At 37.4% G+C, this 23602-nt stretch overlaps 1 protein-coding gene across 7 annotated transcripts; it reads right to left on the reverse strand.

Moving 5' to 3' along the window:
- Positions 1–3375: 3375 nt before the first annotated feature.
- LOC131243037 (helicase sen1-like) lies at positions 3376–21127 on the reverse strand. Of its 7 annotated transcripts, XM_058242093.1 has the most exons (11): positions 20439–20665; positions 14526–15062; positions 12445–13566; positions 11898–12222; positions 10920–11175; positions 9924–10151; positions 7110–7292; positions 6466–6582; positions 5292–5675; positions 3655–3697; positions 3393–3490 (listed from the first exon to the last, which is right to left on the reverse strand). In XM_058242093.1, the coding sequence occupies exons 1-9, from the start codon at positions 20529–20531 to the stop codon at positions 5504–5506; spliced, it is 3033 nt and encodes a 1010-aa protein (XP_058098076.1). In that variant the 5' UTR covers positions 20532–20665; the 3' UTR covers positions 3393–3490; positions 3655–3697; positions 5292–5503. The 7 variants fall into 7 exon arrangements, with proteins under 7 accessions (XP_058098079.1, XP_058098080.1, XP_058098077.1 ...); XM_058242096.1 differs by lacking the exon at positions 5292–5675 and having other exon boundaries at positions 3376–3490; positions 20439–20667; XM_058242097.1 differs by lacking the exon at positions 9924–10151 and having other exon boundaries at positions 3389–3490; positions 20439–21127.
- Between the last annotated feature and the right edge of the window lie 2475 nt (positions 21128–23602).

Consider the following 23602-nt stretch of genomic DNA (forward strand, 5'->3'; position numbering starts at 1 on the left):
TCAGAATCGTTTCCCATTATTTTCACTTTAATTAACCAGCCAATTAACAGACAGTTGTTTACATTTTATCATCACAATCACTCTCCATGATCTTTGCCTAATCAAGTAACCACCACGTGTAATGAAGAGTATCATCACTAGCTAGTCATACGATAGTACACATTACGTTAACCATGGCCTTTCATTTTCCACCACATGCTTGTACGAGAACTACTTGCTTAGATTCTTTTGATTGTGCGATATGTGTCCCATGGTGATAGTCATCTAGGCTTTCCACGATCTTTTTTCTATCAATCATCCTGGCTGCAAGGATCTCATCCTTATAATGGTGCTTCCACGTGTCAGCTTTTGGGCTGTCAGATTTCACGATGTTAGAACGGGTGCAAATACATGGAAAGCTCATTTTGACCTACTGTGCCAGGAGCAAGCAAATCCAATCCAACACTAAATACAATGGAAAGATTACCAAACTAATGTAGCGACTCAGACAGACTCAATCAATATCCTGAGTTATTTTTAACTTGGGGAGCGGTGGTGACTCATGGTGCTGAAATAGAGGTGCAAATGGGTCCAGTTGGGTCAACCAGAGAGGTCATTAGACCCAGACCAACCATTAAGGGTTACGGGTCCAAAACTTAGAACCATGGGGTAGATTTGGGTGTAAAAGTTCGACTTAAATTAATAAACAGGTCAGGTTGGTTCTTCTTAAAATCAACCCAATCTTCTTAGACCCAGTTTTTAAAAGGTTCCAATTTGAGCCATTCTAAAATACACCTGGCCCAGACCTGACCCAGATGAATACATAACGAAGAAAAAAATAGTTAATTAAATGTGTTTTTGTTTCTTCTAACAGTCTTGACCATTCACATTGTGGATCCCTTTGTTGATGGAGAATATGACAAAAGATCACACTAACATGACTACCCTAATAATCTAATCTTACCCATTGAATTTGAGTTGCTCGTCATTTTATTCTTTACCATCAAAACTAATAGCCACAACTAATTGGATTGTTTGAAATATTATTTGTCTGAAAATTAAATTGTAACATCTAGACCTGACATAGACCTGACCCAATCCCGACCCATGTGATAAATAGTTTTGAGTTTTGGGTTCTCATATATATGCCCATACCCGACCCCTTAAATAAATGGGTCAGCTATGTAGACCAGACCAGAATTTTAATGGGTTGGGTCCGGGTCCAATGCTCTTAACTATACTCCTAAATACTTCAAATCAGGGGCTGCATCCGTCCTGACCCATGTGCACCTCTATGCTGAGATGGAACTTGACAGAACTTGAGTCAAGTCAGATAAGCTGCATCTGACACGGATGAATCTAAAATCCATGGGAGCGGCTTGAATTTTTATAGTGTCCATTGGGGGCAGCACTCTGGTCAGGTGGGCCCCATTATCAGTCATCGAATCATTCATCTGGTGAGCCTAACCGTGGGTAGAGGATGGGCGGATGATATCCGCCCTCGATAAGGTTAGACTCATCTAACCTGTTCATAAGGTTACACAGACGTGAATAAGGGGGTTGTTCCAAAACTTCTAGGTGGCCCCCAGAAATTTTTAACGATAGGTATTCAATTCCTACTGTTTCCTATGGTGTGGTCTACTTGAGTTTTGGACCTGCCTAATTTTTGGGTTTGTGCCTTAAAATCAGCCGGCATAATGGATGGATGATGTGGATAAGTCACATACATCATGGTGGGGCCAAATTTATTTCGCAACTGTTCTGGATTGTAGCCTTAAAAAAGCAGGTATAAACGTCAGCGGGAAGTAACTTAGGTATGTAATTATTACCTATTTATAAGATATTTATTGCCTATATGAAAAATCAGACCACCCCTAAATGAATTTGCAAATGGTCTCCTGCGAACCATCCGCAGGATATCTTGGTGCACGCAATTCCCACCGCAAGAGACCTTTGTGCGGGCGCAGATTGGCTACTGACAATTGAGTAGCGAGACTACTACTGAATTTGTAGCCCCACCATGATATATGTTTTGTAACCACGCCATCCATCCATCTGGATAGATCATTTTAGGGTAAGATCCAAAGAACGAGTCACATCCAAAGCTGCAGTGGACCCCACCAAAGAAAACAGTGGGGAGAGTGATGCCACCGTTAAAAACTTCTAAAGGCCACAAAAAGTTTTCGATCAAGCTTATATTTGTATTTTCCCTTCTTTAATGTCTTTGTTAACTTTTGAACAGATTGGATTTCAATAATATCAAGATCAAGAGATACTATTTTCAAGATGTACTTTTGGAAATAAGTTTGTTATTTGTTATCAACATTTGTCAAATGCACATTTTCAATATAATGTAACTGACCTACTATACACACACACACACACACACACACACATATATATATATATATATAGAGAGAGAGAGAGAGAGAGAGAGAGAGAGAGAGAGAGAGAGAGAGAGTTGTGAAAAAAAAGTAGGTCCCTTTTGGTGGTCAGAAGCACAAGACAGTTTCACCTTAGACTACTTAAATGCCACGAGAGTGTAAAAAATAGATCCCTTTTGGTGGAGATAGGCACGAGACACAACTTCACCCTAAATTACATAAATGCCATTTTACAAGTGCTATTAAGAAGGAAAAGAAACTATTGTAGAGGTCTCCTTTGATCGGGAGAAGACTGTCTATTTTTTTATTTTTGGAAAAACTGCAATTGCAACTAGACCCTCCCATATCCTTTCTTATTACATACATTAATTGCTATAAAACATGGAGAATGTGCAATTCTTTTGCCCACATAAATTCTAAGTTACCCAAGTGCCCCTACCAATTGCTTAGAGCCCTTCCTGTGTCCTTTCTTATTACATGTTTCAATTGTTATGACTATCTAATTATTTGTTATTACTTGCCCTAGCAATACTTGCCATGCAAACACTACATATGTGGTTTTCTACGTCTTTTTCATCAAAACATAACTAAACTAAATTATTGTTTATCATGGGTTATTCAAGATAACATTTGCTGTTACGAGGTTCAAATTACTTGAAATAAAATACACCCCCAAAAAAAAACAAAAAAACAAAAAAACAAAAGAGCATGAAAATGCTCCTCTCTTTTTTTCACTTGTAGTGCACCTGGCAATTTACATAGCAACATATGCTATGGTCTCACAATATTAACAACAAATTTCATTTCCAATTCCTATTTATATGAAATGGCATAGGAATTGGAAAATGCAATTACTTGAAAGGCATAGGTATATGAAATAAATTACAAAAAAAAGGGGGCAAGTAAATGATTTTTTCCACTGGTAGTATTCCTGACAATTTGCTTTGGTCTCACAAGTATATATATATATATATATATATATATATCTCTAACATTTCTTCTAATTCCTATGCATATAAACAAATTTTACACCATTACAACTAACCATATACTCCGAAGATGCATTAGCCATATAGATTGTTTGGTCGCAGATGAGAGCTATTGCGGGAGTGGCCTATGTACTTTTCCTGCATGCATCAATTGTCACATGAATAAACTATAAATAGAGAATGACATGTATAGGACGTTGACGCTGTTCTTAAGGTGCATTCCACCTTTTAAATGACTTGACTCGATCAGAAAACAATACATGAATGAGCATTATTAGTATATTTAATACAACCCAACTAACCTTTGCCAAAAACCTGCCTGTTTAGAGTTATGAACACCAATTCCTGCACCAAAACAGCCCAAAAGATACATGTTAGAAAAAGCAAGTCCTGCAAAAACGTAACATGTCCATGCACAAACATGTACAACAGTCAATGGGCCGGACTAGGCCCAAGCTGAGCCAAAGAAGCACAACTTGAAGGGCCAAGCCAGTTCAAAATTTGGGCCAAATCAATGCAGGCTATACAAATTTTTTAAAAAAATAAAAATAAAAATAAAATAAAATACATGTTATTTAATGCTCAAAATTAAGGGGAAAAAAATGCAACAAGAGAAAATTGCAAATATAAATGACTCAAAGAGAAAAGGTATAGGAAATGGAAGAAAAACAATAGAGCAGCTAGAAATATCCTTATTAGCTCTCTGCACAAAGATTTGATCCCCATGTACGAAATCTAAAGAATGCTAAAGGAAATTTGGGATGCCCTGATCGAGTCTTATTCCAAAATATCAGATGCCAAGATTCCAACGATGCAAATGGAATTCGGCTATAGGATACCAGTTGGATGCCCCATCAAGGACCACATTAGAAATATGAAATAGATGATGATGGAGTTGCGGAATGTAGGCTGTTACTTAACAAACATTAGAAAATCATAACTATGTTTCGATTTGTGCCAGATTCTTGATCCCACATCAAAGACATTTTAAATCACAATGAAGCAATTCAAACTTTTAAATATTTAGCCCATTATCTAAAACAAGAGGATACAACTTACCAGAAAATAGAAAATTATAGCGATATTTAAATCTCTGCTAGACTCTTTAGTCCCACATCAAAGATATTTTAAAACACAACAAAACAATTTAGACTATTAAATACTTAGCCCATCATCTAGAACATAAAGTTGAGTCAAAAGCTTCTCAATTTGGATGTAGTGTGGTTTCTGCTGTTGAAAGTCAAAAGAGGATATTTGATTAAAGAAAAGGTTTTAAAGAACGACAGAAAGACTACTATTAATAATCAATCCAATCCACCATATTGTTTGCTTCTTCTTCTTCTTTTTTTTCTCACCCATTTGTACTTGTTTTCATCAATATTCATATCCGCATGTGCTAGTAATACTCAATAGTAAAGAAGAGCAAATAGAGAGTTGTTGGATTGAATGCTCGCCTTATAGTCAAGTATCCCTTGGTGGTTAACTTTGTATGGGTATGTGACATAATACTCCACAATTGGAGAGCATGACAGAATGCGCATCAACATATATTAAATAGGAAATTAGAAATTAGACCAACTTAACTTAGACCCAATACAAAACCAAGCCATGGATATATGAGTTTCGTCTGGATGCTCTTGTTGCAAACCCAAGAAAGACCCGACTTGACTTTTTGTCTAACTCAGATCTGAACTCCAGATCCAGGGGTTGCTATCTAGACCAGATTGAACTACTCTCAACCTGATCTAACTTGATCATAGTGATGGTAGAGGTGCAATTACGTTGCTTTCAAGTGGAATGGAAGGAAACATCATGCAATTTGTTTGCTACATTCCAGTGAATGCTATAATATATTTGCTAGTATTGTGACATTTCTTCTTGATTAAATCAAACAATTCACAATCAAACACAAGCACACATGAACTACTTCATTGAGCACCTGCACATTAACTCCATCAGGCTTGTCTGCATGATTGCTTCCCCCAACAGCTGCTCCTTTACTCTTCTTATGGGAGTCGATACTAGTGCTAGCATTCATAGTTAGAGAATAACCACTACTTTTTGATGAACTTGCTTTCAACTCTCAGCCTTTCTTAGAACTCCTTCTTTACTCTTCTTTTGGGAGTCGATACTAATGCTAGTATTCACAGGTCAAGAATTACCAGTCCCTTTCAATGAACGTGCTTTCAACTTTGAGATTTTCTTAGAATCTCCTTCTTTACTCTTCTTTTGAGACTCGATACTTGTGCTGGTAGTTATAGGTTGAGAATTACTACTCCCTTTCAATGAACTTGCTTTTGACTTTGAGCTTTTCTTAGAATCTCTGTACATTCAAAAACAAAGAGCCACCAACAGAACTGAAATCATTGCGAATTGCAGCATTTGAAAGCACATACATTTCAAATTCATTGCATTAAAGCTTTCTTGCATGCCCTGACTCTCTCTCTCTCTCTCTCTCTCTCTGGGCCCACATGAAGCCATAGTCGGATGATATCAAGGCCATGCTAAAAATGTCAAACTAAGACAATGATTCTGACCATACTGAGTGTGGACCATTGACTGTTATTGCTTTCATTCGTTCATTTAATGTCACCAGTCAATCATTGGTATCATCTTTCCATCATGATTTGAACCTTGGCCCATACACACTAGTTCCCAGCAACATGGTTTATCCCAGAAATGGACGGTTGTGATTGTCCAACCATGGATGCATGTGGGTCTCATTCAGAGACACGTGGGGGGAGCAAGCAATGCAGGGATGCAAAATGAATTCTGTTTTCTGAGAAGAGTGGCATATCACCATTTCCGAAAACAACAGCATCTCGTTAATTCATGTCAAAACCATAAAAAATTAGTCAAAACAAACAAACAGAAACCCTAAAAACTGTTATTGGCTGTATGCAATACATGGATAAAACATGTTAAAACCTATTGCTTGTATCATATGTACAAAAGTGGGTTCAGTGCAAACTATAGAGTTATCAATACTTTTCGCCTTCAATCCTTATCTATTGTTGGGCATTATGCGTTAATGGGATTGCAATGAGTAGCAATGAAAAATGAAAAATCTGAACAACTTCAATACAAAAAGAACAACTCAAATGTTGCTTCACCTCAAAACTGTGGCTGAATCACCATGTTCCTCCCCAAGATTGAGCGAAGCTAAGTTACTTGATAATTCCTCTATGGGATTAGTTCTTTTGGGATTCTTAAGATGTAAAATCTCATCCCTACAATAAAATAAACAATTTTACGAGAGTATTCGCAAAAATGCAAGACAGTAATGGCATTGCATCGAAAGGTCCCCGCAAGTGAAATTCAGCCTATTTTGACCTCAAATACATTTATGATTTAATAATGGAAGGGAAAAATTAAATATACGTATTAGTATAATTCTAGTCATTTTGGTATCCAGCATGTTCAATGATCATCATAGCCTTGTCCATGCTATTTGGGTTTGGCTTAATGAATCCAGAAATGTGTATCTGTGCCATTTGGGTGAAAGCATTAAGATATGAAAATAAGCAAAATCAAACACCAGCACATGGCTGCAATTAACTTGGTTGTAGAGTCAGCTGGGTAATTTTTGTCTGCCAAAAGGTGTGGTGTTTCAGCAATAATCTCAAAATCAAGTGCATCATGGTAATTCATGGTGAAACCATTGAAATTATAGTTGGTAACCATGTAGTGAAAACCATAAAATAGATTAGCATCTAAAAATATAGACAGGAGAGCAAATGAAAACAATCTTACTAACCTTAGACGATTACTGACATGTTTAGGACCATGACCTCCAACCCCTGCAATAAAATGCCCGTCGGGCGCAACAACTTTTGCTTTATTGTTTGTTTCAGGCTTCAACTGAGTAGAGGCACTCATTGGTTGACCACCAATACTTCGCACAGAACCTGCTTTTGTCCTGAAGCTATTCTTGGAATCTCTGTTCTCACAGTTTTTGTTAATAGGATTATGTTAAGATGTAGCCACCATGAATAAGCAAAACTTCCAACATAAGATGAAATTCAAAGAAGAAATGCAGGGAACTGATTGTTGGTAAATACACAACTTTCTGACATGCAGTACTCTGTTTGTTTGGGACCATGTTTCAGCTATCCAGAATGTGGATCTGATGGGCACACCCACGGATGTTGATGCCCCAAAAGTCACAACAGTTACAAGATCCTAATACTATAATTATTGTACGACAAACGGCCACATTCAAATGGAATGAAGTCCAAAGATTTAAGAGTTAGTATCTTCCAATCTGCATGATATCTGGGACATCTATGGTATGGAGAGATAGAACATCCGGATAACACGATTATGGATTGCACATGATGCGGACATCAATGGTGCACCCTTTAGAGTGTACCAGAGGAGGAGGCGTCTCCGACAGAGTACCGGAGCGGAGGAGTTAATGTGGATGGACGTTGGGTCCATCGGACCCATTTTCTGATGCGCTACGAGTGCAGGAGCGGCATGACCGCACCCTGACCATAGATCCATGGATCGGATTTCACACCCTACCACACGGGTGTTTTAGTTTTATGTGTTTTTGTTTTTTTCCCTTGTTTCAGGTGCTTATTGCATTTTCTTTATTTTTTTGTTTTTTTATTATTTTTCTTGTTTTCAGAGACTTCAGTGCACTTTTACTTTTTCCATAGCTTATATATACGTTGTGAGAAATCCTATTTTCATTATTATTGAATGAATAGAAATTCGTCTCTTTTCTTCCTCTTTATTTAAGAGATTAGAGTTTCAAGATTGGCCCTTGGGTGTTGAGGATTCCACCCTGATTTCAGGTTTCTTTTTTTTTAGATCTTTGAGGTGCAAGAAAATGTAAGAATCGTCCTCCTTTCTTTTGATGATAAAAGAGCCCGTACTTTCTTCATCTCGAACCCTTCATTCTTCACCCTTTTCGTTCCTCTCTGGATACCCATTTTCTAGTTTGAACGGAAAAGAGGGATACTTAGTCAGTAGAATCAAATCCAAACTTGACCGTGGACTACCTAATGCCAGATCTGGGATATCCTCATATCCCTAGATCCTCCCTTTTTACTGTTTACGCGATTTTATGCTAAGGGGCATGATCCTGACGGAATGACCTCATTTTCGTGTTGAAATTTACATATTCCCTTTGATTGGAAAGGGTTAGTTGATTTGTGTATTTACTTGAACATTCTTTAACTTGATTATACATGCATCTAGGATTAGGTCATCACATGTCCCTGCATCAGTACATGTTCCCAACTCTTCTTTTAAGGGACAAAGTGATGTAGGACCGATGCATGAACTGAGTAACATGTGAGATCAAATAGCCGAATTAAGATATTTAATTAAAAAAACACAAACATCACTATAATCATCACAAATATCATGAAAATTTAAATTTTAAAAAAAAAAAAAAAAAAAAAAAAAAAAAAAACACCATGCATAATCCTAGCCTAAGCTACTAATATCGTAACTCAAGATCATTAAAATAAAAAGAAACTAGGATCTAATGGATGTAGGGACATCTAATTAGAATAGGATATAGTCTAATTTCAAAATAAGAAACCTAATACAGCCTAGGGTGAAAATTAGGGTTCTAGTAATTTGAAAAAGTAGGAAATTTAGGTTTAGGGTTAGGGTTTCGGGGATGGAAGAAGGGGGTTTTGATATAATGATGGTGAGAAACCAAAAGGAGCAGGTGGGTTTCATACCTATGGTCGTACGGTCACACGTGTGGCATGGGAGGATGGGTTTAGGTCGGTTAGAGTTTGGATTGGGGATGGGTATGGAAAAGTTGGGTTTGCGAGAAGACGAAGATTTGTGATGGGAAAATTAAGAATCTGAAGAAAATACCTGGATATGGAAGAAATAAGAAGATGGTGTGAGGATAGATGGAGACCTCGCACCTCTATTGATGAAGATTAGCCTCACACCAATCTTCATTCCAAATCGCATGGAAGTATCTTCAAATCGCATAAAGATGAGAAAATAAAGCAAGAGCTTTTCTCTTTTTCTTTTTCTTTTTTTCTCTTTTTTTTTTTAAAAAAATAAAAAATAAAAAAACTTTAATCATGAAATTCAATGTAGAGAGGTCACACGCCCTCCTCTTTTTATAGATCTAAGAAGTTTCAAAATTTACAAAAATCCCCCCGTGTTATGAACTTTAACGAAAATAACACTAGTCTAAATAAAATCAACTAAAACACTCATAATGTGTCCAAATATAAAATAATCAAAAACTAAATCCTAAAATATGATAAAGTCTAAAATTGATGTGGACTATCAATAATCGATGGCCCGATAATGTGATCCGTGCGATCCAATGGCTCGATCGTCGCGTCCCTCCAATCCAACGGTCTGGATCACTCCATAAAGCAACATATGTGCATCCAGTGTGGGGTCTTCCAGATGCTCGCACATGCACGTGGGGTCTTCATCACAATTACGGGTACTCGCCTAGCCACAGGAAAATCGGCGCAGCCCGCCTCCTCCTCTGATACGTACATAAGGGTATACGTGACGTGATGTCCTCATCACAAAAAGCATATAAACAATTCTCAAATGTAGAATAACAACCTACCTTAACCGTTGGGCTGAACCACCATGTGCATTGCCAAGATTGAGAGAAGCAAAACTTCTTGATAAGTCCTCCCCAAGCATGTCAGGACAGATGACTGCTTCGGCCAAACTCACATCATCCTTGGCATTAAAGAAGCATCCTCGCTGCTTCGCATCAAGGACAATTTCCTTCCAGATAGTACCACTATCAATTAAAGTCCGCGCATTCCCCAAAATCCAAAGGCAGTGCCTACAATTTAAAAAAAAAAGAAAAAAAGAAAAAAAGAAAAAAGAAGATGTAGTACATAAGTGACCTCTATGTTGCATTTGGATGTACAATTGAGCTGGATTCCAATGATTAAATTGCTACAAGCTGAAGTGAATGGTAACATTTTTTTTTAAAATTAGAAATATATTTTTCCTACTTTGCTTGCACACCCTTTGGGGCCCACGTCTAATGAATTGGGCCTAGGGAAATACTGGGCGGGACCATGTTGGAATGTGAGTGATGTCAATGTGAGCCCTTAAAAGAGCCCAATAAAAAGATGAAGGTTGACACCAGGTGGGTAGCTGCTTGTAAAACTTCTGCCAATCTGGAAGAAAGGCTTAAGGGCCTCTTTGGTAGACATAAAAATGAGTAAATCTCATTTTAGTTAATCATAATCATGTATTAGAAATCACAGTTCTTTTCATTAAGGATTAAAAATAATCTTGATAACCAAAAATCATGATCTCTAATACATAATTATGATTAAATAAAATGAAATGAACTCATTTTTAGGCGTCTACCAAAAAGGCCCTAAGATGTTGACAAACAATCACGATGATTTCAGTTGATATTTTCCCACTTAAACTTAATTTTATCTCGAACTCCCCACTCTAGATAAGGTAAAGATTAACTATACTTAGGACATTCTGCTTTGTAGAAACTTAATAATCATAATATAAGTCAGTAGTATATCCAAAGTCCAAACAAGCTTAATAAAAGGACTTATAAGTGCAAGTAAGATAAGCATACCTGGCCCTGGTCAAAGCCACATTTGTCCGTTGAGTCTTGGAAAGGAAGCCTACTTTTCCTTCACTGTTTGATCTGACAGTAGAAATTATGATCACATCCTCTTCACCACCTTGAAACCCGTCGATGGACTTGACATTCACAACAAAGTCCTCATGTGTTTCATATGTTTTTCCAATTCTTTCTTGAATTGCGACAATTTGAGCTGTATAGGGTGACACGACACCAACACTAACCCTCTGACGCAAAGCAACGTATTCTGTAAAAGAAAAATCAAAGCCAAACCATTCATGACATTACTAAAGAAATGAAAAATGCATCCTTAAGAGTGCCAAAGAATTACTCAATGCATGAGCAAATGCATAGCCATTAACCAAATTGTGGTTGACATCCCACAACCAAAAGTAAAATGTATGCAATATGTATAGCTAATGACAAGTATATAATTCCTTCATCTGTCGCTTATCCTGAACAGGATGCTATTTGCACATGTCCAGGTCATGCAACTTCCCATACAGGCACGAGGGAGGAGTGCACTAGATCCAGTTCTCTCATCGTATAGCCAGAGATTAAAGCATTTCAACTGTCCCTATTTCCTCAATGATTATAATGAGGAGGTCAAGCCACACATGATTGAAATCTCAAAGATTAAAAAGGGGCACCCAGTTACCGAATGTGACCAAGGAATCAGAAGTAACGATCACTAGACTGTGACTACAATCTCTAAAAAGATGATCTAAATATCATTTTGAAAAGCATATATGCAGAAGGAGGGTCCCACCTTCTAGATGACCTGGCCCAAAATCCAGCTGGCACACTTGGTGGGCCACACATGTAATAAAAAATTCCATAAAATAAATGATACATCAAACACAAACATAACAGAAGCGAATTTGCATATTCATAACCCGCAAGATGAAATATTTCCTATTAAAATCAAACTGCAGAGGATAATAATCAACTGATTTCAATAGCACATACCTTTGAAAAGGTTTCTCAATATCTGCAAAACTGCAGCCACCTCAAACATATTCTTTAGACTATGACCTTCATCGACCATCTCCCTTCCATCGTCAATATCAATAAATGAATATGAACCGTACATACGTTGTGAAAGGTACCTCCTTTCATGATCTTTATGCTTGATGCTTGGAGCATCAGAAATCTTTTTCCCATAAAACTTGGCATTTGGGAAAGTATTAATGGAAGGATGCATTCGGTACTGCACGTTGAGAAGGTGCTTCGGATGTCCCAATGAACTCAACCTCTCAAAGAGGCTTCTTCCAAAGCCAGCTTCCTCAGAAACCTAAAAGAGTGTAAAATATTTTTTTTAAAAAAATACAAAGAAAAATTATATCAGCAACAAAAGTATGTCATGAGGAACTATCAATACAAAAGAAGACTTTTTGGGTGTGGACCATCCACTACAGGGCTCATCAGATCAGCAGTCTCAAACACCCAACCATTGGCCCACTTGTACAGAAGACGTAATATGCAAATAAGACCCAACAGAGGACCAAATACAAACCTTGCTTTTAACAAATGCAGGCAATTGGCACTCGTCACCAATAAGAATAGCATGCCGTATACCCGGTAGTTGTAATGGAATCAACGACTCGCATTCTTTCAACTGAGCAGCTTCATCGATAACCACCAGCTCAAACGGTTCATTCTCTTTAAAATGCAATGAAGATGAACTAGAAGCCGTGCAAAAAATGAGGGTAGCACTTTTCAAGCAAAATTTTCGAATCAAATCTTTTTCAAGAAATTGGGGAATCTGAAAATTTTCCTTAAGATCTCTTAGAACACGAAGACAGTCATTTCGGGCCTTGCAAAAATCGTTGTCTCCTTCATGCTGATTGAATAGTTTCTTGAGCTTCTTGCCACTGACATTTTCCACATGTAACAAGCTTTCAAAAGATTCAATCAACTTGAAAGCTGAAACCATTTTTTTGAAGTTATCTTTTGAAAGTGAAGATGAAGGTAAGTGAGTACAAAAGCTTCTTATACAATTCTTCAATGACTTCGCAGTGGCACAAAAACGGCTCCTGACAAACTCCTGAAACGTCAAGGTATCCCGACCTATCTCATCCTCCTTTGCCTTCTCATTTTTCAAATAGATTTCATAATGTGGAACACAATCTTCAAGAAATTGTATCACTGATACTAGCTTATGTCTCCACCCTGATAGTAGTGCAAAGCACTCCAAAAGTCTATCAATGCGGTTATTGAGAAAAATGTCTTCAAGATCATCAGTAATGTTCATCCGTTCCTTATTTCCCATTAAAACTATGTCTCCCAATGGGCATAGGTCAGCAGTACATGGCTCTCTCAACGCCCTCAGGAGACGCGAGGCCACTTCTAAGAGTGCGACATTCGTCGGTGTACACGTAACTGTTCTGCATTTCAATGCTAGAAGTGCCTGTAGCATTTTACTGACTGTATTAGTCTTTCCGGTCCCTGGTGGGCCCCATATTAGTTGAATCGAATTCCTATGCTTGCATTGCTTTGCTGCGATAGAACTCAATACAGCTCTGATCTGTGACTCATTGAGATCAAATGAGCATAAACATGTTCGCATTTTTTGCAACAGATCTTGGGTTTTCCGTCCAGATTCTCCAGATGAACATTTTATGCAACTTCTCCCAACCTGTGTAAAGAACAAAACACAGAAACAGGTTAATCACTGAAGTGAAGCTTCTGGGTGACATGAAAATGGAAAATGACATGGATAACTTTCTATTGTTCTTCTTCTTTAGAGAAAAAGTATCGGTTGCTTAGTTGTAGGATTTCCATAAATGGACCCGCTATGGATTGGGGGTTCCTCCAACTATACTCTAAAAACTCAAAACTAAACTAGACTCACCCAAGTTGACTCGACTGGACCAGATTTCACCAGGACTCAAGAAAAACCCAATCTGGTCATAACTCTGTCAAAATTCAAGAAAACCCCAACTTGTACTTGGGGAAAAAAATTCTGCAAGTCTCAACAAAACTCAACTCGGCTTAACATGACTTGACAATATATATATATATATATATATATATATATATATATATATATATATATATATATATATATATATATTTATAGTATGTATATTTTACAGTATGTATAGAGGTTTGAAATATTTTATAGTATGTATACTTTAAATAATCAATAATATTGAAAAACACAGAAAAATTCATATGAGTTTCCAAAATTGACCTGAGTTTTTGAATCAACTTGACCCAACTAGGTTTTGAGTTGAGTTGTGTTTTCGCATTTTTAAACTATGGCTCCAAATCTGCCAAATGGTAGGTTATAATGCCTTAATCATTGGCCTACAAATGAACAGTCAAGAAAAAGAAAAAGAAAAAAGGGATAATCGTCCACATTAAATGAGAATTAAACCACAGATGAAAGGCATAATATCTTCCAATCTAGGAGACTTTTGGCACATCACCCTTCCATGGTGACCTAGGTAAGTTTAAACTCTATAAGTGTGTATTTGAAAAAAGAAACAAAAAATTCATTTCTCCTTTCAAAGAAAATGAGGTATGTATGCGACAGAACATGGCCAATGTATCAAATGTATGAAAAAGCAAATATCAAGGGATGTCGCATACCAAAGAATTGGTGCATAATGCTTCCTTTACGACATCAGAATTTCTACGAGTCGCATGCAAGGCTGTCCAGATACGATTGTTCGTCGTTATATTGATCAAGAAAACAGCGAAAAGAGATTTCTCCTTTCCTTTTGGAGCCACTACATCCTTCGATACTTTGGCTCGAATTTCAAATGGTGGGCCACTTTCAGCATCTTCATTCTTAGTAACGAAACCAAGCATGTAGGATCTTCCATCACAGTGTAGATCAGCAACTCTTGAAGGTACCACATCACACAAAGCAAAGATATCTCCGTTCTTTGGACCAGAAGTTTCTTTTCCTCCCTTATCCGAAACATTTCTGAAAGGTTCCATGGAAATGCCATATACTGACTCCTTCGAATCAGATAACCCAACCGATCGTATTCTATAGACTGGTGCTTTAGAGAGAACCCACATACTCGAATGCAAGTCAGACCGTGTTTCCTCGATCAAATGAAAAATGAACGATCCATAATACTGCTGTACGGATTGAAATGTATCTGGGATCTTTCTCACCTGCAAAAACAAGTGGCTATCTGAAATTTCATATGAAAGTAGAAAACACATAGAAGTCAATGGCACATTGATTCACCACATATAGAGCAATTCAAGATATTTCAAGTTCATGATAAGATGAAGAGTGAGTTGAGAGAAACATGGTCAAAGATGAATAATGCTGTTTTAAAGCGCAAAACTTTGTTATGTTTCTCTTAATCTACTTAGCAATTTGCTTGAGAGTTCTTATATGTGTCTGGATGCACAAACAAATATTATCTTAAGCATTCAATTCAGTGAAGAGCAAATTACTAGTTTAATGATGTTCCTATTAACTCCAAAACTGCAGTTGCTTTACCTGTCAACTCCAACTTCAAAGTAGCAAAATATCTACACAAATGCCAAGGAAATAGAAACATGGTTATTTCCTCTTCAATAGAGCAGAAATTGCAATTTGATTCGATAGAGAACCCAATGCACCATTGGTGCACTCTAAGTCGGATTGTGGAAATCCAAAGGTAGACAAAGGAAAACATCACATCTGGGAAAACTATGGAAAATAAAAAGGATTCTTTTTCTTCAATTATGAGAGAGGTAAAGGAAATGGTCCTTTTTCAAGGAAATCTAAGGAAAAGGGAATTGAATTCCTCAGTCCTCTTGTCAGTTTGAAAACAAGGAAAACCGTCACAAATGAGGAAATTTCTTCAATTTCTTTTTTATTCCACCAATCCAACAGGCTTCGATTGTTGTTTATGTTGGACAGATGTGTTGGACACGTGTTAGGGGGCAACCCCTAGCTGGGGCCCACCAAAAGCGGCAAGGCAACAAGAGGGGAGAGAAGAGAAGAAAGCGGGGAGAGAGAAGGGAAGAGAAGTAGAGACAAGAAAAGAAGAAAGAGTGTGTATCATGTGCCTGTGCAATAGAGTGAGACAAGAGGGGAAAAGGGTGAACCCGCTCACATGCTTGATTGCCAGTGTGTTCACTAGCTACCATCACCCTTGTCAAATCAAGTAAATGAATTACATCATCTTCCCATAGTGTGTGGTTGACTTAGTGTGGGCAGCCGATTTTCGTGTTTCAGCTCCTAGTCATTTATAATTGTGTCATTCTATCCTTAATAACTACAGATGTAACATGGGTCCCTACTCATGGCTTAGTGGTAGACTCACAAGAGTTTCAACACTAAGGTCATGGGTTCAAGTACCCATTGTGGTGTGTGGGGGTGAGGGTGCATGCGTAAATAAAAAATAAAAAATGAAGAAAAATCCCAACAATTTACATATAACCATCAAAGAAACCAAGGGAGAAATAAGGCGGTAATAACCTCTATAAAAATAAAAAATAAAAAATAAAAAAAACAAAAAAACAAAAAAAAAAACATAGAAATGAAAAGTTCCATACAAAGATGAAAATTCTCAAACTTTGACAAGGACACTAAAAGGTCATTCAAGGCATCATCATAAAAAGGCATAACAACTAAAAAATTGTGTTTAGATGCACAAAGTAAAATGAATTGTGGACATTCAGAAAAATATCTTAAGAGAAAATGATGAAAATCATCAATGTTTCTGGGTATCTACAATGCAGAGGTAGCATGCCTGTCAAATCCACTTGAAACTAGCATAATTGCTTCTTTTTTCTTTTTATTCCTTTTGGCAAAGTAAAATAATTTTATTGAAAAACAAGAAAAGTAAAATAAATTTATTGCAAAACAAGCAAAATTCGATAATTGCAAGTTATGGGACCTCAATTTATAAGGGCTTAGGCCTCACATGAATGGCCCTATCAACTTTCACATCAAGATTGGGCTCAAGTCATTTTGGCCCAACCCAACCTAGCCTGCCGAACTCGACTTCTATATGTGCACGTGTTATATCTAGTGTTCGAGTTGTAGGTATCGTTGCAAGTTTCGTTGGCTAGAGATAAAGATATAATATTATTATCGCCGTTAATATTACTAATAACCAAAAATGCGGTGAAAACATGGGAAAGCGATGTAATTTTTCAATGAAACTTCAAGAGATGCCTAAATACGCATATTTACGTGTTTAGGAATCAAAAAATTGTAAAAAGAATGCATACATAATAAGTTTCTATTTAATTAGGGCCTAAAAGCATGTGTTATCATAAGATATCAGTCCAATAGTAGCACAACAATCACTCAAATCTCATTAAAACAATTAACAAGCATAATGCATTCATACATTTTACAGCCATGCATAAATAAGCATATAATTTATAAACAAAATACATATGCATGATGATCCAACCATCCATCCCATCAATCCAACCATCCAATCACCCAACCATCATATCCATCCATCCCATCTCTATCCATCCAACCATCCATTCAACCATCCAACCATCCCATCCAATAATCCAAAGATCCATCCAACCATCCCACCCAATCATCCAAACATTCATCTATCCATCCATCCCATCAAATCATCTAATCATCCAAACATTCATCCAGCAAACCATCCATCCATCCATGACTTCAAATCATCCAAACATCCATACATCCATCCCATATATCCATCCAACCATCCCATCCATCCATCCATCGCATCAAATCATCCAACAATCTGTCCATCTAATCATTTCATCCAATCACCCATACATCCATCCATCCATCCATCAATTCCAACTATCCATCCAAACATCCATCCAACCAACCCATCCCTCAATTCCATCTATCCATCCAAACATCCATCCAACCAACCCATCCATCCCATCCAATCATCCAAACATCCATCCATCCACCCTATTTATCCATCCAAACATCCATCCAACCATCCATCCCAGCCATGCATCCAACCATCTAACAATCAAGAGTGAATTAGGTGCAGCCTCGGCCTCACCTAAGATGGTGGCCCCCACCTTGATTTATATATTCCATCTGTTTTAAAAGATCCTTTTACGACATGAAGATAAAAGTGAAGTGGAACCAATTCTCAAGTGGACCTTATCATAGGAAACAATGGTGGTTGACCATAAATGGGCCACAAAAGTTTTGGATCAAGCTGATATTTCCTTTTCCCCTTCATCCATGTTTATGTGACCTTAGCAACAAGTTGGATGACAAATAAACATTATGGAAACATTAATGTGGGCCCTAGGAAGTTTTTAATAGTATGGCATTCAATCATTGTTGTTGTATGGTCCACCTGAGATTTGGATGTTCTACATTTTTGGGCTCATGCCCTAAAACATTTTGGAAAAATGGATGGACAACGTGGATATAGAATACATAGATCATGGTGGGCCCCACAATACAGGCTGCACCATCTTGGGTGAGGCCTAGGCCCAAGCACACCTAATCCGCTGCCCTAACCATCTCATTCAATTTATTTTTATTTTTAGTTTTCTTTTAATTACATTTTTTGTTCGTAAAGTGGTGGTGAACCACTTTTATTACATGATGTGAAACTCACGCAATAAAAGTAACTTAAAAGTTACTTAAACTATTAATTTTATTTCGATTCAAAACAATGATGACGCATGCTTTTAAATAGTGAAAAATGCACATTTTAGAAAAACTTAAAAAGTAAAGTAAAAAAACAAAAGAACTTAAACCCCTCCTTCAAAACCCTAAAAGTCGACGCAGGTTCCCTCTACAGCGGCCACCGTAACGCAAGTAGCTCTCAACTCAACTCTCCCTTCACATTATCTGAATCTTTCTGTTCGATTCTCCTTCCATAGGTATGGTTCTATTCGTTCCCTCTATCTAATCTAATATCGCTTGCTTTTTTTTTTCTTTTTTCTTTTTTAATTTAAGGCAATATACAAAGATATAATTGTCAGATTGTCGACATTTTTGTTATCGTCAACATTTTTTTCTTCTTCTTTTTAACACACGCACACATTCCCCCACACACTCACGCCTTAGTGGAATTTCACCACCTATGGGTACTCGAACACTTGACCAGGTGTTGAAACTCCTAAGAGTCTACCATCGGAGCAAGAGTAAAGATCATCAACATTATTGACGATGATTAAAAAACAAATAAGATATTTGATTTTGTGAGGGGATTTTATCAAATCACTAATTAGGGATTTGATGAAATCCCTAATCATTAGATTTGTGGAATCGAATTATGCAATTAGATTTGTGCATTTAGATTGTGGAATCGAATTTAACAAATCTCACATGTGTTTCTTATCTTTATATTTATACATGATTAGTGAAGAAGTCCTAAAAACAACGGTGGCATCATAATCTGCATTTAACACAGGGAATAGGATCGTGAGAAAGTATCGACACTCTCTTGCACAAAAAACAATTGAAGCGCTTATTTGTACATAAGATTGATTGTGGCCGATTTGGGGCAGTAGCACTTTTGATGTTGATGATGAGAATGAGGATGAGATTGAGAGTTTAAGTGAAACTATACCTCCATCCGTTTGAAGGAGGTTAATTATTCATACTACGTTGTTATTGGTAGTGTTGAATAGATTACACTTTTAAATTATTGGTTTAACATTTGTTATATTTTGTTAAACATATGTTTCTAAAATATTGATAGTGTTGAATGGATTATACTTTTGGATTTACTATTCTTTAAATTACATGTATCGTTTTTATCTTGTTTTTAGGCTTTTAGCCATTACTAAAGATAGCATGGCTCAACTCGACTAGCTCGCTCGCCTCGACTAGACTCGACCCAAACTCAACTCACCTCGACTCAACCAGCTCGCTCGCCTCGACTCAATCCAAGCTCGTCTCGGCTCGAACCATCATGCCAAGGCAAGCTAGCATGTTGAGCTCGAAGGCCGAGCCAAGCTGAGCTTGAGCAGGGGTTAGAGTGGGGCGAAGCTGAGCTGAGCTTGGCACAGCTTGGCTCGACTCAGCTCAATGTACAGCTCTACTTAGAAATGGTATACATAACATGTTAACTCAAATCAAACCAACTATATTTTCATTCCAAAAATCAAATTGGTTAAACAATCCTAACATCTGACTTCTGGATACTTGTTTGTTGGAATAAATTCAAATGACATAATTTCAGGCTGTCAAAAAAATGTCCACCAATCAGTTACTCTGATAATCAAATGATTCTAGTACTTAATTGAGCAGTTTAAATTTCTACCTAGTCGCAGCGACACCTGCCAAACCATACATTTGTGAGAAATCCAAGCCATGAATCCAAAAAATCAGGCGGGACCGCACATCAGGTGGTAACCACGTATAAAAACGAAACCTAGAGATGAAAGAAATTCACCAGCGGTACGAAATGCAGCCCATGGAATGAGCGGATCCCACCAAAATTTCTAACCCAGTATGATAATCGGCTTGGATATTTTATACGTGTATTGAGTTGGCACGTAAGAGCGGCGAGTATTAGAGAAAACGGCACTTGTAAACTGGAAGAAAGCTACAAGAAACGAAGATCCAACCTGTCCTCTGAGGAGATTGTTGTTGAGTACGTCTTGGATGGACCAAGAGAAGATGGAATACACCAAACCATTCTCCGCTTTCTCTGTTGCCATTGCCTCTACTGATTTCTAGACGCGCTCTCACCTGAATTGGGGAAGAATCTCTCTCTCTCTCTCTCTCTCTCTCTCTCTCTGTGTGTGTGTGTGTGTGTGTGTCTCTCTGTTGGAGGGGTAGTAATATAACGAGTAGGGAGTTGTAGCTTAGGAACTAAGAAAGGCATTTCGTGGAGAGCGAACGTCGCGTCTGTTCGAGTCACCTTCTCTTCTGTTTTTTACCTTTTACTTTCTTCCTTCCTTCGTTGATTGTCGTTTACCATGTCTCCCGAGCGTTCGGAGCCCCTGCCAATGCTCTACACACGCAAGCACTTATGTCAATTAAGTCACACGTGTGTAGATATGAGCTTTCCATAGGATGGGCCATGCACATTCTTTAGATGTTGTGGCCTAAACCGTTTATTTTCATTTCTCAAGTGGGACACAGTATTTTCCTAGCCATTCATTTCTTTTCGTATGCCGTGGCTCACCTGAGGGGTGAAAATGGTTGATTTTTTGGAGAATAACATCTCAGCCTTGTGATATACTAGATGGAAATCTCAGATCTCTCACGTGTTTTCTATATTGGCATGTGTAATTGAGTGTGTATGGGTAGGTATTGCACGCGTGTGAGCAGAGGAACTCCTTCCGTCCTTTCCTTTTACTTTCTTCTAAGTCCGTACCGCTACTCCTTTCGGTCCTGCTTTCTCTACTTCGTATCGGCTAGAATTGGGAACTTTCCAATTTCAAAGGGAAAGTGTGACTCGCGTAGGACAGCCATCATCTTTTTTTTTTCTTTTTTTCTTTTTTTTCTTTTCTTTTTTTTTTTAATTTTTATTTTTTTTTTCCTTTTATTATTATTATTATTATTATTTTTTTGTGTTTACTCGTATCCAAGCACAGCCATGATCTGACCCTGGCTGTGTGGGGCCCACAGATATGTCTGTGATAAATTGACTCCACATATAGAATAGGTATTACAACAATAGTATCTTGTAGTAGATGTCTCTAGTCACCTTCGATAAGAAGATAAATATTATATTTTATAATTATTACTTTTACACTCTAAACATATGGGCACTTGATTCTGTAATCTAAATTATTGTGTTTGGCAATTTGTATTTAGAATTAACTTTAGCATAAAATTAACTATACATAATATATTTACACGGGTTTAAACTTACTTACTAAATCAACTTTAATATTATTAATTAGTGAACATATGTAATATTTGACACAATAGTTATAATAAGCTTGCTGAAATATACACTTTACCTAAAAATGATGAAATTTCAAATCTTAAATAGCTATGAGCACAAGATCACGTTCAAGTGACTAAACAATAATTTTTAACTATTGATTTACATAGATGATGTTTAAATAACATTGATCATCATATTAAAATAATTATAGTAATGCAATTGATAATCTAAATATTTTAAGATATCATTAGTGAGTCATGTGTCTGATAAATTAATAGTCCAGTGACACGCATATTACACATGCAACTCTTGAAAAGATTTTAAATATAATCCAAGTTTTCATTGGGAATTTCAAGCCTCTTCTTTGAAGGGATTTGAAACCGTTGGGATTTAAAATCTAATGTTATTTTATGTTTCCAAACAACAAGGGGATTTCAAATCCTCCAAATTCATGGCACCCCATAGTTCCAAAATAGGATTTTTATGTTACTAAGTTATAGAGCTTAACCTATCTACTTTTATTATTCACACACAATTAGAATTAACTAATCAAATAGGCTTTAATGATAATTATAATTTGGATTCCATTCGAAGTCCAAGCTGCCAGTGGAGCCCTTCGTATTAGATCTTTCCCTCTCGTTTCAGGTAGGTATCTTCACGCGCGTGAGCAGAGCAACTTCCTTGCCGTTATTTCCGTCAACCTCATGCGGAGACCATACTGTTCCTTTTATTCTGACTGCTTTTCCTCGAATTAATCGGAAGTGGGAACTTTCGCAACGAGAATCGAAAAGCGTGACTCGCGTAAATGGGGATGACAACGAGTTTATCTACATAAAATAATCTCGTCCATCAGGTGCGGCTTCCCGAGTTTGTCACACGTGTCAGATTTTGAGCTGAAGGAAAATTCAGATGGACCACACTACAAAGAACAGTTCGGATGGAGACATCCACCATTAAAATATTCCAAATTTGTGTATGGTCTAACGTAGGGTGTATGCACCATCCAACCTATTCATCTTACCTGCTACCCGCCGCTGCATAATGAAGTTTCAACATAAAAACCAGGCCATTAGAAAACTCGTGTGGGCCATACTACATGAAATTACAGATTTTAGTGATAATTTTACATAGATAATGTTGTTCCCAATATAAATATTAGATATAAATTTTTTGGATCCACGGTTAAAATGATTTTAGTTGCAAGATGGACGAAGTGGATTTGATGCACATTTTCGCATGTGAAGTCCGGTTAGCACAAGCGATGGGTTTGTGTTTGGCGCTTGAAGATAATGCGTGTGGAAGATAGGAGGTCTAATCCACTTTAGCCGATACCATGGTATCTTAGCATAAATCCCTCCCTTTCCGACCAATGTCTAATATTTAAGAAATCTGTTCCTTGGAAAAAGCTGCCGTACTAGGAAGATCTCATACCGAAAGATCAGGACCGTCCACTCAATAAGTAGGTCACAATATGGAAATTAATGGAACGCCAGTGGTACGAAATTTAACGGGTCACATATCAGGTATATGTCACACGCGCAAGGAAATCAGGATTGTATACTATGTTATCATGCAGCTGGCTGCATGCCTGCATGTGCCCAGTTTTTTGATACTCTATCTGCAATAAACGGGAGATGGTACGGTAGAGCTGGAAGACCGGGAACATAGTCGAGCCATCTCTCCGCATCACACGTGGCAGGTCTTGTGCCAATCTGGTCTGTTCATCCAGTGGGGCCTATCATGGATGGCTTAACTTTCATAAACCACAACCCATTCTATTATCTTTCTTTGATTGTTGACTACTTTGTTTTGTACCGTTAATCGGGAGACAAACGATCATAAAGCTAGGTTTATAATAACTATGTATTTGTTTGAACCGGTTTCTGTTCA

The sequence above is a fragment of the Magnolia sinica genome, chromosome 4, assembly GCF_029962835.1.
Source record: "Magnolia sinica isolate HGM2019 chromosome 4, MsV1, whole genome shotgun sequence".
Lineage (NCBI taxonomy): Eukaryota > Viridiplantae > Streptophyta > Magnoliopsida > Magnoliales > Magnoliaceae > Magnolia > Magnolia sinica.